We start from the raw sequence: 12,756 nt of genomic DNA on the forward strand, positions 1-12,756 counted from the left end.
GGCTATGGAGGTGTGGTTTTCGCCCACAAGATCGTGATCCAACGGCGAAGAGTATGGAGGGGGTCTAGATGGGCTAGTGGGCTGTTGTGGAGGGGTGTTGGGCTGCAAAGAGAGAGGGTTCTGGCGGTTAACGCAGTTAACCGTTGGGGCATCAAACGACCTCCAATTGGAACGAAATTTGACAGGCGGTCTACCGGTGATGTACCAAGACCACTCGTCAACTCTCGGCCCATTCCGAAAACGATTTTCTCCCGTTCATGAAACAAGATTTAGGAGGTGCGACGGGTGCGTGTGAGAGTGTCGGATTCTGACAACGGAGAAAATGACCGGATGCAAGTTTTAAAAACCATGATGATGAAATGCATATGATGATATGGCAAAGTGCAACACGCAAGCAAATGACATGGCAACAACAACGAATAACTGGAGGACACCTGGCGCATCGGTCTCGGGGTGTTACATGAGGTTTGCCCTATATTTATTTTGCAAAAATGAATGGATTGTTGATCAGCGCCCGCGGCTGCGGCAGAATGGAATAAGCTCTGAAAAAGCCGAATTTCATTTTGGAACTTCAGTTGATAGAGTAATCGAAAGGCATCGTGTCAACCTATACATGACTTGTTAGTAGTTGATCCCTTTGCAGAAATGATGATGTTTCGAAATCAGCTTTACAAGTGGTAATATTAGTTTGAACCTCTCTTATATTCATGTTCAGTTGATCAGCGCGGGTGTTTGCAGCTGAATGAGCTGAATTTTATTTCTAATATCAATCTAAACCTTGTAATTTTCGAATTTGACCCATATAACTCTAAAATGTGAACTTTATAATATTTCGAATTTTTGTGGTACCATTGTTAAAATGACATCGTATGAGACTTGTATATTGGTAGTACTATTTTGATTTTAATATGCAATGAACATAGATTTTATTAATGAATGTGTTTTTTTGTCGATCTCATAGCAAACAATCTGTATAGCTAACTCACACGATCTTCGACATTAAAAATTTTATGGGTCGGGCCGTTTTTACTGGAGCTGCTCGGGCCCTTTTTTTACCGTCCCATACAACGGAAAAACGCGCCTGGAGAGGGTACGGGATGTGCTAGAGATGCTGTCAGGGGCCTGTTTATTAGGCGCGTGCCGTGTCCAGGCATGAAACTAGCAGCGTGCTAGGGTTACCAGCCCTTCCCCCTCCACCCCGGAGCGAAAAATTCCTCCACGCGCAGCCCTCAATTCGCTCTTCTCCGATTGCCCCGACGTCGACTTTCTCTGTCGGCTGACCCGTACCACGTGCCGCCGTCGTGCCGGAGCTCCGCCCCGAAGCTAGCTGCTACCAGTCGCCTCCAGCAAGCTCCAGTTCAACCCGCCTGCCGCCTCCACGCCCTCCTCCTCTGGCGCCCTCCGTCTGTGGCACGCCCCGCCTCGCCCCCGAGCTCCGCTCCGTCCTCGACAACTGCAAGGCCTCCGCCTCCGAGTTCTGCTCGACCCTCATCTCCTTCGACTGAAAGAGATCGAGCCCCGCCGCACCTGCACCGTCTGCGACATTGACCGCGGCTTCGCCGAGACGCGGCTGTTCGTCGTTGTCGTCTTAGACAGCACAGCGAGGTACAACCCGCATTATCGTGTTGGTTTTTCAAACACTTTCATTTTCCAGTTTTTAATCCTTAGGTACGTTTGCACAATGGTTTGGTTGACAATGTTGATTATGCGGTCCATCTGAACGAATATTTATGCACCCATAGCAAGCTCCAACTAAAATGGTTGTTGAGCAAGTTGAATTATTTGTGTGCTCTACTTATTTGTGCGTATATGCTAACTCTGGCAGCCAACCACGTGTGTGCAAAGTACTTATAATTATCAGAGCCATAGCGCTTAGGTGATGCTACATGGCTAGGGAGGCTTGTTCAGACGAGGCTAGAAAACTGCCAAATGGCTAGACTGCTCAGAGCAAGAGGATTGCTTAATTCTTTCTACAGTACATAGTAGTAGTTTTTATTTTCCTCTACCCTACCCCATGCAATATCTTCCCTACATATGAACTAGAGAATTAGTTGCTGCTAGTAAAAGGCAGCAAAGCGAGATAATAAATTAATAACGTAATAAACAGGGAAACAAATTATCAGATCTGATGCATTTAGACCAGACACTTCGTTCTTCATTCATCTTCTTCTTGTGGAGTTGACTTTTAAGGTAGACATATCTTTTTCTTTTGCGGGATCCTGAACATTGCAAGGGAGGAGAATGAGAGTGAACATTCTCGAGGGACAGCTAATTGGTTAAGCAGATTGGATGGCGGATAGAGAATGTCGCGTCAGCTTGGCAGGGGGGGGGGGGGGGGGGGGATTCTCCGCTAGAGCTGTCTTTTGCTACCACTTTGCTGTCATGCCACAAAATCTTTAGTTCACATGTAGGGTCTTCTTCTCTGATGGAAACAAACATCGCTGCTTTCATCATGTTAAGAGAAAAAAGCTAATACAACAGGGAAGATATTACATGGGGGAGGGCTGAGAAAAATAAAAACTACTACTCTGTTTGAGGTTTATATAATCCCTGCACATATTTTAAGAAAAACTTTGGTCATTAATTTGATCAAACAAATATCAGTTATATGCCACAAAATATACCATTGTAAACTTCTTTGGAATGTGCATCCAGTGATATACTTTTTTGTCATATAATGCTTATTTTATTTATCAAATTAATGGTCAAAGTTTTTCTTAAAATACACGTGGACCTTATAAACCCAGACGGAGTGAGTACAAAGCATTAAGCAACCTCTTGCTCCAGGCAGTCCAACCTTTTGCCAGTTTTGTCACGTCCCAGCCATTTGCCAGTTTATAGCCTTGTCTAGACAAGCATCACTAGCCAAGCACTTTCAGTTCTTATGCCAGATTAACATCCACTTGGATCATTGCCAAAAAGTATAGTTGCCATGAAAATTTGATTGTTCAGTTGTGGTTAATGTGGTGCTTGACAGGAGTTGGTCGTCTCTATAGTCTGGCTTTGGGAGTTGGTTAAGCAGCCTCTTGATGCCACAATTTCTACAACTTAACAAATTTTGGTAGAATGTAAATCTCAACTTTTTAGTAAATGTTCAATGTAGTCATTTGTGCTTTTTCTAATCATGATTTCACTATTTATTCTCTCAAGTATAAACCTGAGCAATGATATTTTGTGTTAATAAATTTTATAATTTCCCTTTCGCTGATCATAGATGGAGAAGGAAAGCTTGGCTCCAAGTTTGTATACAGGCCAAACATTCATGGATGGTTTTGCTGAGATCCGGGATATCCCCTCAGAATATCGTTGGAAAGAAGACAAGAAGGAGATGAAGGCGGATGAATACCATGGATTAAGTTACCATGAAGTGTTGGGCAAATTCTTGTCAGCCAAGGAACAAAATTACATGGCATCTACTTCGGCTACGATTCTTGGGGAGACAATGGATTTGGTGAAGCCACTGTGCACCAAGGATGACGTTTTTCGCGTTCGTGTGGAGATGCACCGTGCAAAGGAGATTTACACTAAAGAAGAGACCCTCTTCAAGAGTGAGGCCGTACAGGACGAGCTTCTTGTTGACCCCAGTGATACCAAACCATACTGCTACGTGAACGATGGTCTCTCTGCGACTTCCTATGCGCACTTCTTCCACAAGGTTCATATCTCCTAGTACAAAATTTGCTGCATGTAATAGTTTTGTGAAGTGCACCACAATTCAAGCCTTGGCCATGCATGTTTGTCTTTGCTTTATCGACAGGATCCCTCTCCACGCTGCGACTACTATAAACCTACCACCTTAGAAGGTGATATTCAGTACATATTTTTTTTTGACAAACTGGTGGAGTTAACAAGATATAGAGAAACCAGAGATATGGTGTTTGCTAGGGCTATCGCCATTGCAAGGAGTGGTTTCAGAAAAATGCTCTTTTTCCAAATTAAGATTGGCGTCGATCAGTGTTTAGAACTGATGCTCCGGGGAGAGAAGATGTGGCAGAGAAAAGAGCTGTATTATCACATAGTGTATGAAACTGTTTTCGGAAACAATAAGCGTGAAGATGTTATCAAGCATATCCAGGAGGGACAAGTTCAGCTTTTCTACGATCTTATTGAGTTCGCCCGCCTAGATGTGGATGACTATAAAGTTATTGTAGAAGAGACGGTAAAATATTCACTCGTATAATCAGCCCGCTTTGAGTTTTTTTTTTTTTTTGCACACAACATTGCTTAACGCCTGAGTTAACTGTTTTTCAGCTTGATCATCTCGTTGAGCTATCTCGTGCCAAGGTAGCATCTAAATTTGTCATGTAATTATTGGTTTATCTTTTTTTTTCAATTAGTGAAGGGCATATAACCATTTGCCAACCAAGTTTTGCTGAGATTGGAATTTTCGATGCCCCAGAGTAGCATATGTCACATTATATGCTACTGCTTTGTTGTCTGCGCACTCCCGAAACAATTCCTCTGGTGTCATCCCAATTTTTTGAGATGAATTTATCTTGTCAAACCATTTGAGTTATTCATGAAATTTAGAGCATAACATGCATACTGAAATATATGTTCAGCGAAGTTAGTGATATGGCAAAACCTAGACTTGTGCTGATTAAAAAGGGAAAAACTGCATTCTGTTTGGCCGGAGAAGCCGCATAAGGATATTCTGTTTTCTGCTGAAATGAGTAGTTTGATACAGTGTGGTCAAAGCTCCCATTGGTCAGATGCAAGTGGTTATAGATTGACCTGATTATTTGAAACCCCTTGGTATCCTAGTACCCACCCCTTTGCGCTGGAGGTTGACTAGCTTTTGAGCAGTGGCGGAGCTTCGGCAGGGCAGCAAAACTGTCATTTTTTTCCCCAATTCCTTTTGTGCAGGAATTCTTCAATGATCTTCGTGGTTGCGACAAATTTAATGAGCTCTCATCTTTCACTCAAATTTCTGACACTATGACACAGAATAATCACTTGATTTGTTTGTCAAGCTTTTTAGATCATGTCATAGGTATTTCATTCAATTCGCACCAGCATTCAGGAGGTATAGATGTACATTTACTTATCTTACCTTATTAGGGAGATGAGCGGGCAATTTGTCTTGCTTGATACGAGATGTGGAAATATTCTAATAGTAGTGCTGGGTGATATTACTACCTTTGAGATGTCATTTCAGTGCTATCTTAAATGTCATTTTATGCGTCGCAACTACTTCCGCATTTGTCAAAAAAGCCAAATTTAAAGTTAGGGTTATGTGTGTTCACTTACAACCTTGTGAGGGGCGAAAAATGCATCTTTTGGTGAAACTTGAGCTTCCATTCTGAGTATTAACTCTACGATTTAGCAAAGCAAGCCTGCTAACATCAAATATTGAATCACAAGTTAGCTTGAACACAATAACTGTGCATTTATCTATTTTAATTTTTCTCCTTATCTTTATATTGTAGTGCATTTGTGATTTGCAAATACACTGATTCCATCTTTTCTCCACATGATATCACATCACACAGTTGCCCTCGAAGGAAAGCATTAAGAATGGTGCTTACAAAAAGATGATTTCTGAGGAGCTCAATAAGCTGGTAACCAAGTTTGATTTTGTGAAGTCTCACAGCTACCATTTTTAAGTGATTAGGGTCTCTTAGCATTTAAGTTTATCTTTCTTCTCACTTTTCCCCCTCTCAGTTCCCAAGACGTACTCGGCTTTATACGCATTTTCTCAAGAAGAAGATAGAGACCGCCGAAAAATATGGCCTGATAAGCGAGGCAAACTTCTGAGCTGTATAATCAATTATGTTTGTTTTGGTCGAGATTGTTTGCTAAAAGGAAATTCTGTTCGTCCAATTTGCAGGGAGCTTCTAAAGATCTTGATAAAAGGAGATTCTGTATTACACCATAAACTTCCACATTTCCACATTTGAGAGGGTAATACTCTACACATCCTTTCTCTTGGAATATATCATCATTTCGCTAAAACGTTGGGTTGCTTGCCTTGCTGCTGTTTGTTTCCAGTTTTCACCATGTAGCACCGACATCTTTGTTGAACTACATGGCCGTTTTTTTTTGTCCAGTTGGAATTATCTACTTAATTCTAGTCAATATGATCACTCTTTTAAGTAACTGTGCACGAGACCATGTTTGTCACATTTTGCCCCGCGCGCGCGCGCGCACACACACATACACACACTGCTTATGTGTTTACTATGTTACGTGTGTATTGTTTTTGTTATCAAAACGGTGTGATTAATCAACAATTTATACGTTTGTTTATAATAGTTTGTTTTTCTTTGGCTTAGGAAGCAAGCAGTTATACCTAATTGGATGCATTATCTACTATTTGCACAGGAAAGTGCATCGTGATGGCGCTTATATTATAAAATAAAGGATGACATGCAAGGGATATAAAGAGGCGACAGGATGAATTCATGCTTCTGTGTGAGGAGCAAGGGTTGGAACATTTGAATATATATATGGGTTTAAGCTAGTGGGTTCGAACATATATGTATGTATTTAGAGCCTGTTCGGAATTCCGCTAGCTCCGCAAAATCTCCGGAGTTGCAGAGCCAGGAAACCGCAGCTCCACGATTTTCAACAGTAACTCCCCCCCGCTCCGGGAGTGGAGTCGGGGAGCGGAGGTCCTCCGAACAGGGCCTTACTTTGACCCTAACAGGCTATTTGAAGTACCTTAATTATTGGCCTACCATCGTTACAAATTGTGCTCTAGTTTTTCTTAACTGGCCATTATATTACTCCTGCTTGATGGAATAATGAGCTCAGTTATTTCTAAAACAAATAGAAGTTTCAAAACCCAGATCTAGAAATAGTCTATGCACACGAGTAACAGCAATTGGAAGCACATTGATGGCATAGTCCAAAGCAGCGTGAAAACCCTGTGATATCTTTCGTGTAACTCAAAGTTGCATCTAACAACTTGAATAGATACTCTCGAGTCATGTGTAGTAAGATTTGGAGCATGCAGCGCGTGTACTGCTTATGCATAAACTTGGAGAAGGGCACCATTCTTTGCTTAACCACTTCGCATAAACATGTGCTGGAAACGCCTTACACTGACTGACGCTGTAAATGGTGTGAAGTAAAATATAAAGCTAGTATAAAGTTGAGTCATTTATTTTGAGACGGAGGGAGTAAGAGAATAGCCAGGACTAATAATGGAAACGCTGTTCTTTATTGATCATTCACTATTCAGTTACATATCATCATGTAGGGATGTGTTGTTTCAGAGAGACACCACTGGGCATATGTCAGTTGTAGATAGAGGGAGGCATGAGTCGCATCCTTCGCGAGGGTGACTGCATGGCCGTTAGGATTAAGTAGAGATTATCCACATAATGAATTCTTAACACTCCTCCTAATCTCCTCTTTGTCCAAGAAGTATCATCGTTTGAATATAAGTTCCTTGAAAAACCCTGTAGAAAAAATGTGAGGAACATAGTGGTTGATATGTTGCCAAAACTCATGCAAACTCAGTAAAAAAATAAGGAAAAAATAATGCAACATATAATGATTATTGCATCTTTTTACTCAATACTAGAAAACCCATAGACAATAAATATGTCGTATATATTTTCTTAAAATCCCCTGTGAGGAAAACAGAAAATATGACATATGATCTCATCACCTCGTTAAAAATCTTTAGGAGAACCTGTAAAGTAAACTGATGAAGGTAAAAAGAGTATAATATGATGCTCCGAAGAGGAACAATTCAGGAAGATATTGTCGGCGTTCTGGGACCGGGGGTACCTAGACCCGTCTGCCTACGGCCCAGCGCGTGGCTCCACCAACAGCCCGGTGCGGCCCAGCTTCAGGACTTCACGAGCAAGACCCTCGCGAGGGCCCCCGCCTCGCGAGGCGAACAACATCAAGACCTCCTAAGAAGCGGCCTCTCGAGGTCGCCTCCCGAGGGGCGGACATCTCTAGGCTTGCACCCACCTCCCGAGGCGCGCGATGACGTGAGCCATGACGACCAGAGCCAGGAAGGCGCCAGCGGGCGCAGGAGAGTACATTTTCCTCTTTGGTGCTAGAAGGAAAAAGTCAGCACACACGTTTCCAAGGAGTCCTCAAAGCTTACCTCTTCGGTGCAACAAGACCAAGACCATGGGCTCGGCAGGACGGAGGTCATCATCGAGCCCACCAGCGCGTCACGACCAGAAGCTTTGCAGGCGAAGACCGCCTTTAGTCAGGATAGGGTGTACTCCTGTCCCCCTTCGACTTTGACCGTTGTGGTATCCCTTCCCGCCTAAGCCATGAGGGAAGAGGACCGGGGCCAGTATAAATATAGGCTAGTCTCCACCGTAGAGGGAGATCTGATCCTTTCCCAACTCATCCACCCCACTGAGCCCTCGTGAGGCAGCTCACCCTTGTACTAGTTCATCTTCATCCTCCTCGCGAGGCAATCCACCACAAAGCAGGAGTAGGGTTTTACACAGCAAGGTGCCCTGGACCAAGGTAAATCTCAGTGTCCCATTCCTCTCCCTCCTCGCTCGTGCACGTCGAAGCATCGCCATGAGATAGTGAGTGGCAGTAGCGGAGTTCTTCGTGCGCAACTCAGTGTTCGAACCTTTCTTCGGGTTTGCGGAGCCCCGATTCCGACATTTGGTGCGCCAGGTAGGGGCGTGCCGAGACTCTTTCGCTCCGCCCCTGTTCTTGCTCCACAATCTCCATGGCCGACGCTCGGCGTGTTCGTGCCGAGCGCCACGCGGCTCACGTCGCCGTGACGGCGCCAGTGGGCCGCGCTGCCCCCCGCAACCCCGTTTCTGCCCAGCCAACGCTGCCACTGACACTGCTGCTCACGAGCAGTAGGACTCCTCGCTGCCACCGTCCGTGCAGCGCGACGGCCACACTGTCACGCCTTCTCTTACTCCGGCCACGGCTTCGTCTCCCATGCTCGCCGCGGGCCGGCAAACGCGCAGGCAGCGCTGCTCATGGCACGGGAGCTGCTGGGCTACCGCCCCGCCAATGAAGGCTACGACGCCTGGCTTGGCCACATCACCGAGCTCTTCAACGCCGCAGGCGAGGCCCAGGCGCTTTCCCACTCGCTCCGTCCCCCTCCTCCTCGAGCAGGAGACGTGGCACACGGCGCGCTACCACCTCCTCCTTTGCGCAGCAACGACATCGAGCCCCGACGAGAGGCACGGGCGCGTGACCCACCGCGTGGAGAGCCGACGCTGGCCCGGGACGAGGCCAGGTGCCAGGTGGTGCAGCGGCCACAGCACAACGTGCGTGCTCCCCGCATCGCCACGCCAACACCAAGACCGGGTCGTCCAGGAAGCTGCGATGCATGGGCACCAAGACCGCGCTCCTGCCGCGCGCGCGGTGCCTGTGAGCGCCTTAGGTTGCCGAGCTTTCACCGGCGAGCCGCGCCGGGTGGTCTGGCCAGTCAAGTTCAAGCCAGAGCTGCCACCGCGCTACGACGGCGTCCCCGACCCGACAGAGTTCCTCCAGCTCTACGCATTGAGCATTGAGGCAGCGAATGGCGACGACAAGGTCATGGCGAACTGGTTCCCCATGGCACTCAAGGACGGCGCATGCTCCTGGCTCATGGCTCCCGGAGGGGTCGATCTCTTCGTGGGATGAGCTCCGCGAGCGGTTCATCGCCAACTTCCAAGGCACCTGCGACCGCGCTCTCATCGTCAACGACCTGCGACGCGTGAAGCAGCGCCCCGACAAGACTCTCCGCAAGTACATTCAACGCTTCACCCAGATCCGCCTCAAGATCCCGAAGGCCTCGGACAAAGCCCTCATCTCGACGTTCACCGAGGGTGTCACGGACGTCAAGATGAGCGAGGAGCTCGCCATCCACGTTGACCTGTGCACGACGTTGGAGATGTTCAACTTGGCAGACAAGTGCGCTAGGGTAGAGGAAGGCCGTCTCTCCCTCCTCAAGCACCCGGACGATGATCCCGAAGAAAAGAAGGCCAAGACTAAGGAAGTGAAGCGCAAGGACCCCGCCGTGCTGGTGGCCGAGCCTAAACTAAAACGCGGCCGAGACCGCGACGAGCCTGCCAAGGATGGTCGCCCGTTCTACGTCTTCCACAACATGCACACTCACAACACCGACGACTATCAGGAGCTCAGGCGCTTCACGACGAGCGCGTGGGTCGCCGCCCGAGCGTAGTGACCGTGGCTTTGGCCACGAAGGGGGCCGCACAGGGGGCCGCTGGGACAACCGCAACCCCCGTCACGGATGGCGCGACAAGCCTCGTGAGGATGGCTGGCGCGATCAGCCCCGTGACGGCGCCTGGCGAGATCAGCCTCGCGAGGCCCGTCCTCAGGGCAATGCCGGCCTCCCTCCGCTGCCACCTCCGCCCAGAAGGAACGATGACAACCGTCAAGACGAGGGGGCTGGGGGCTATCAGGAGCCTTGCGTGATTGCCTGCATCCTCGGCGGTGCCTAGGCACCCGCCTCGAACCGCATCTTCAAGCAATTATCTCGCGAGGTGAATGCAATCCTCCCGAGGCTTGAGGCTGTGCGCCCCCTCAGATGGTCGCGGTACGCCATCACCTTCGAATCCAAGGACCACCTCAGGTGCTCGGCCACTGCTGGCGTGCTTCCCATGCTGTGCATGCCCGCCATTAGCAACGTCTCTGTCACCAAGACCCTCGTCGACGGCGGCGCCGACCTCAATGTGCTCTCTGTCGAGACCTTCGGGACGCTTCAAGTACCCTATGACCAGCTCATGCCCACCAGGCCATTCTCTGGGGTGACCCACGGCTCCACCGTTCCCCTGGGACAGGTGCGCCTACCCGTCACCTTCGGCAAGCATGATACCACATCAAGCTAATCGACTTTGACGTGGCCCGCATCGACCTCCCGTACAACGCCATCCTTGGGTACCGTGCCCTCGCCAAATTCATGGCGGCCACTCATCATGGTTACAACGTCCTCAAGATGCTAGGGTGCAGCGGCATCATCGCCATCGCCGGTGATGAAAAGGATGTGGTTTGCTCCCTTGAGCATGCCTACCGCGCTGCAGTGGCTGAGAACTCCGGTGGCGAGGGATGCATCGTCCCTCCTGAGGCTGCCCCCGCCAAGAAAAAGAAGCTCCTCCCCAAGAGCCATCCTGAGGCTCAGAAGGCACCCGCCAGAGACGCCTCCGCTCCGCGCCTGCCGCTAGGGCGCCTCTTCCTACCGCATAGGAAGGGACACCTGGCACCTCCCTCAGGACAGGCTCGGGGCTTCGTCTGGAGAGCCTCTGACCTGACCAATGCGACGAGGGAGGTGCTTGGGCACCACTTGGAGGCGTGCCTCGATGCGCGCCCCCACAAGCAAGGAGCACGACGTGAGGCGCCAGCAGCACGAGAGTTCATCACCAAGGCGACCAAGGAACTTCATGAAGCACAAGCCATGCGCGGCGAGTGCCGCCTCGCGCGTCCCACCAGTGCAGCTGCTGCCCTTGATGCGGGTGGTGAGCTGCGCATCTGCGTCAACATCCCGGGCCTCAACAGAGCCGCTTCTTAGGACCTCTTCTGGCCGTCCTGCGTCGGCCGGAGAGGGGGCTTTCCCTGCAACTAAGTATGCATGCCTTTCGGCCTGCTGAACGATGTACTAACTAGATCTTTATAATCTAAACCATGTTTCATATGTACACTGTGTTTATCACACAAAGTATAGCCCCACCCCCTACATTATGACATGTATTTAGCCCTGAGCTGCAAAAGCCACACATTATCACACTGGTACGCGTCGGTGCTATACAAACGGTTTTTAACCCCTTTTCGCGACGACATTTGGAACAGTCGCCTAGTGAGTGACGGCGATAGGGGGGTCCTTCCCACACGACCATGAAACCATCGGGGATAGGGAGCCTTGATGCATAAAGTTGTCCCTATATAACCGTTTCCGATATCTCGAATATCCCAAACGCTTCATCCTTGCTACTCGTTTGTGCTCGCATTGCCATCGCAGTCGGAGTTTTGTGGTTTTACCTAAAACCAGGCAGATTCCAGGCACGGGAGCTTTCTAGGCAGATTCCAGGCACGGGAGTTTTACGATGCCTGGCACATCACAAATAGTTCATGATTATAAACCGTGTACGATAGGTAGACAATCACACACATTTAGTTTTCCCGCACCGTATGTGATAGTGTCTGACATCACACACGCTTTGCAAACGACAACTGTGTGCATTGTTACACACGTTTCCTCTGCGTGAACCGTGTCGGATTTCGATGTATATCGCACACGCTGTGCTTTATCAACCGTGTGCGCCGTAATGACCTGCACACCATAATTTCGCCCTAATTTAATTGCTGCTATTTAAAATTGTACCTAATTTAAACTTGAAAGTAGGCTATAGCTTTATTCATATCCATTAGGTTCAAACAACCAATGCATTATTCGATTCACAGGTACATATGTTTAAGAATTACATAAGCACCAAATAAAGAATGATGAACCAGGGTTCTATACTTGTACTATTACAGATGGTAAAGAAAGAGGCGACAGACATTCCGGTTGCTGAACAAGGTGAAGCGGAATGGCCCTATTGTGCTCTCCTGAATGCAGAAGGCATGCATGACTCTAGTCTAACCCCTTATGATGGCCGACCGCCAATCATGTATTTTGAGAGGTAATCTTGAGTAAACTGCTTCAGGATCCACTACAAAAGAAAAAAGATTCAGACATTTTCATCTAACACAACTCACTACGGGCAGTAAAAAGAAGGCTACAGGGTTCTTACTTACCATCCTGCAGTTCACTGTTGTCTTGTATAAAGTGTAAACAAATAGTTCGATTGACATCTTTTGACCCATTTT

General features: G+C 48.0%; 1 protein-coding gene across 2 annotated transcripts; it reads left to right on the forward strand.

The window, feature by feature from the left end:
- The first annotated feature begins 1,037 nt into the window (after positions 1 to 1,037).
- LOC109777743 (uncharacterized) lies at positions 1,038 to 6,692 on the forward strand. Of its 2 annotated transcripts, none has more exons than XM_020336306.4 (8): positions 1,038 to 1,605; positions 3,215 to 3,655; positions 3,758 to 4,159; positions 4,252 to 4,284; positions 5,493 to 5,561; positions 5,665 to 5,745; positions 5,831 to 5,904; positions 6,276 to 6,692. In XM_020336306.4, exons 2-7 carry the CDS (start codon positions 3,215 to 3,217, stop codon positions 5,876 to 5,878), a joined length of 1,074 nt encoding a protein of 357 aa, XP_020191895.1. In that variant the 5' UTR covers positions 1,038 to 1,605; the 3' UTR covers positions 5,879 to 5,904; positions 6,276 to 6,692. The 2 variants fall into 2 exon arrangements, with proteins under 2 accessions (XP_020191895.1, XP_020191894.1); XM_020336305.4 differs by having other exon boundaries at positions 1,111 to 1,605; positions 6,325 to 6,692.
- The last annotated feature ends 6,064 nt before the right edge of the window (positions 6,693 to 12,756 follow it).

This window comes from Aegilops tauschii, chromosome 1 (genome assembly GCF_002575655.3).
Source record: "Aegilops tauschii subsp. strangulata cultivar AL8/78 chromosome 1, Aet v6.0, whole genome shotgun sequence".
In the NCBI taxonomy this organism is placed as follows: domain Eukaryota; kingdom Viridiplantae; phylum Streptophyta; class Magnoliopsida; order Poales; family Poaceae; genus Aegilops; species Aegilops tauschii.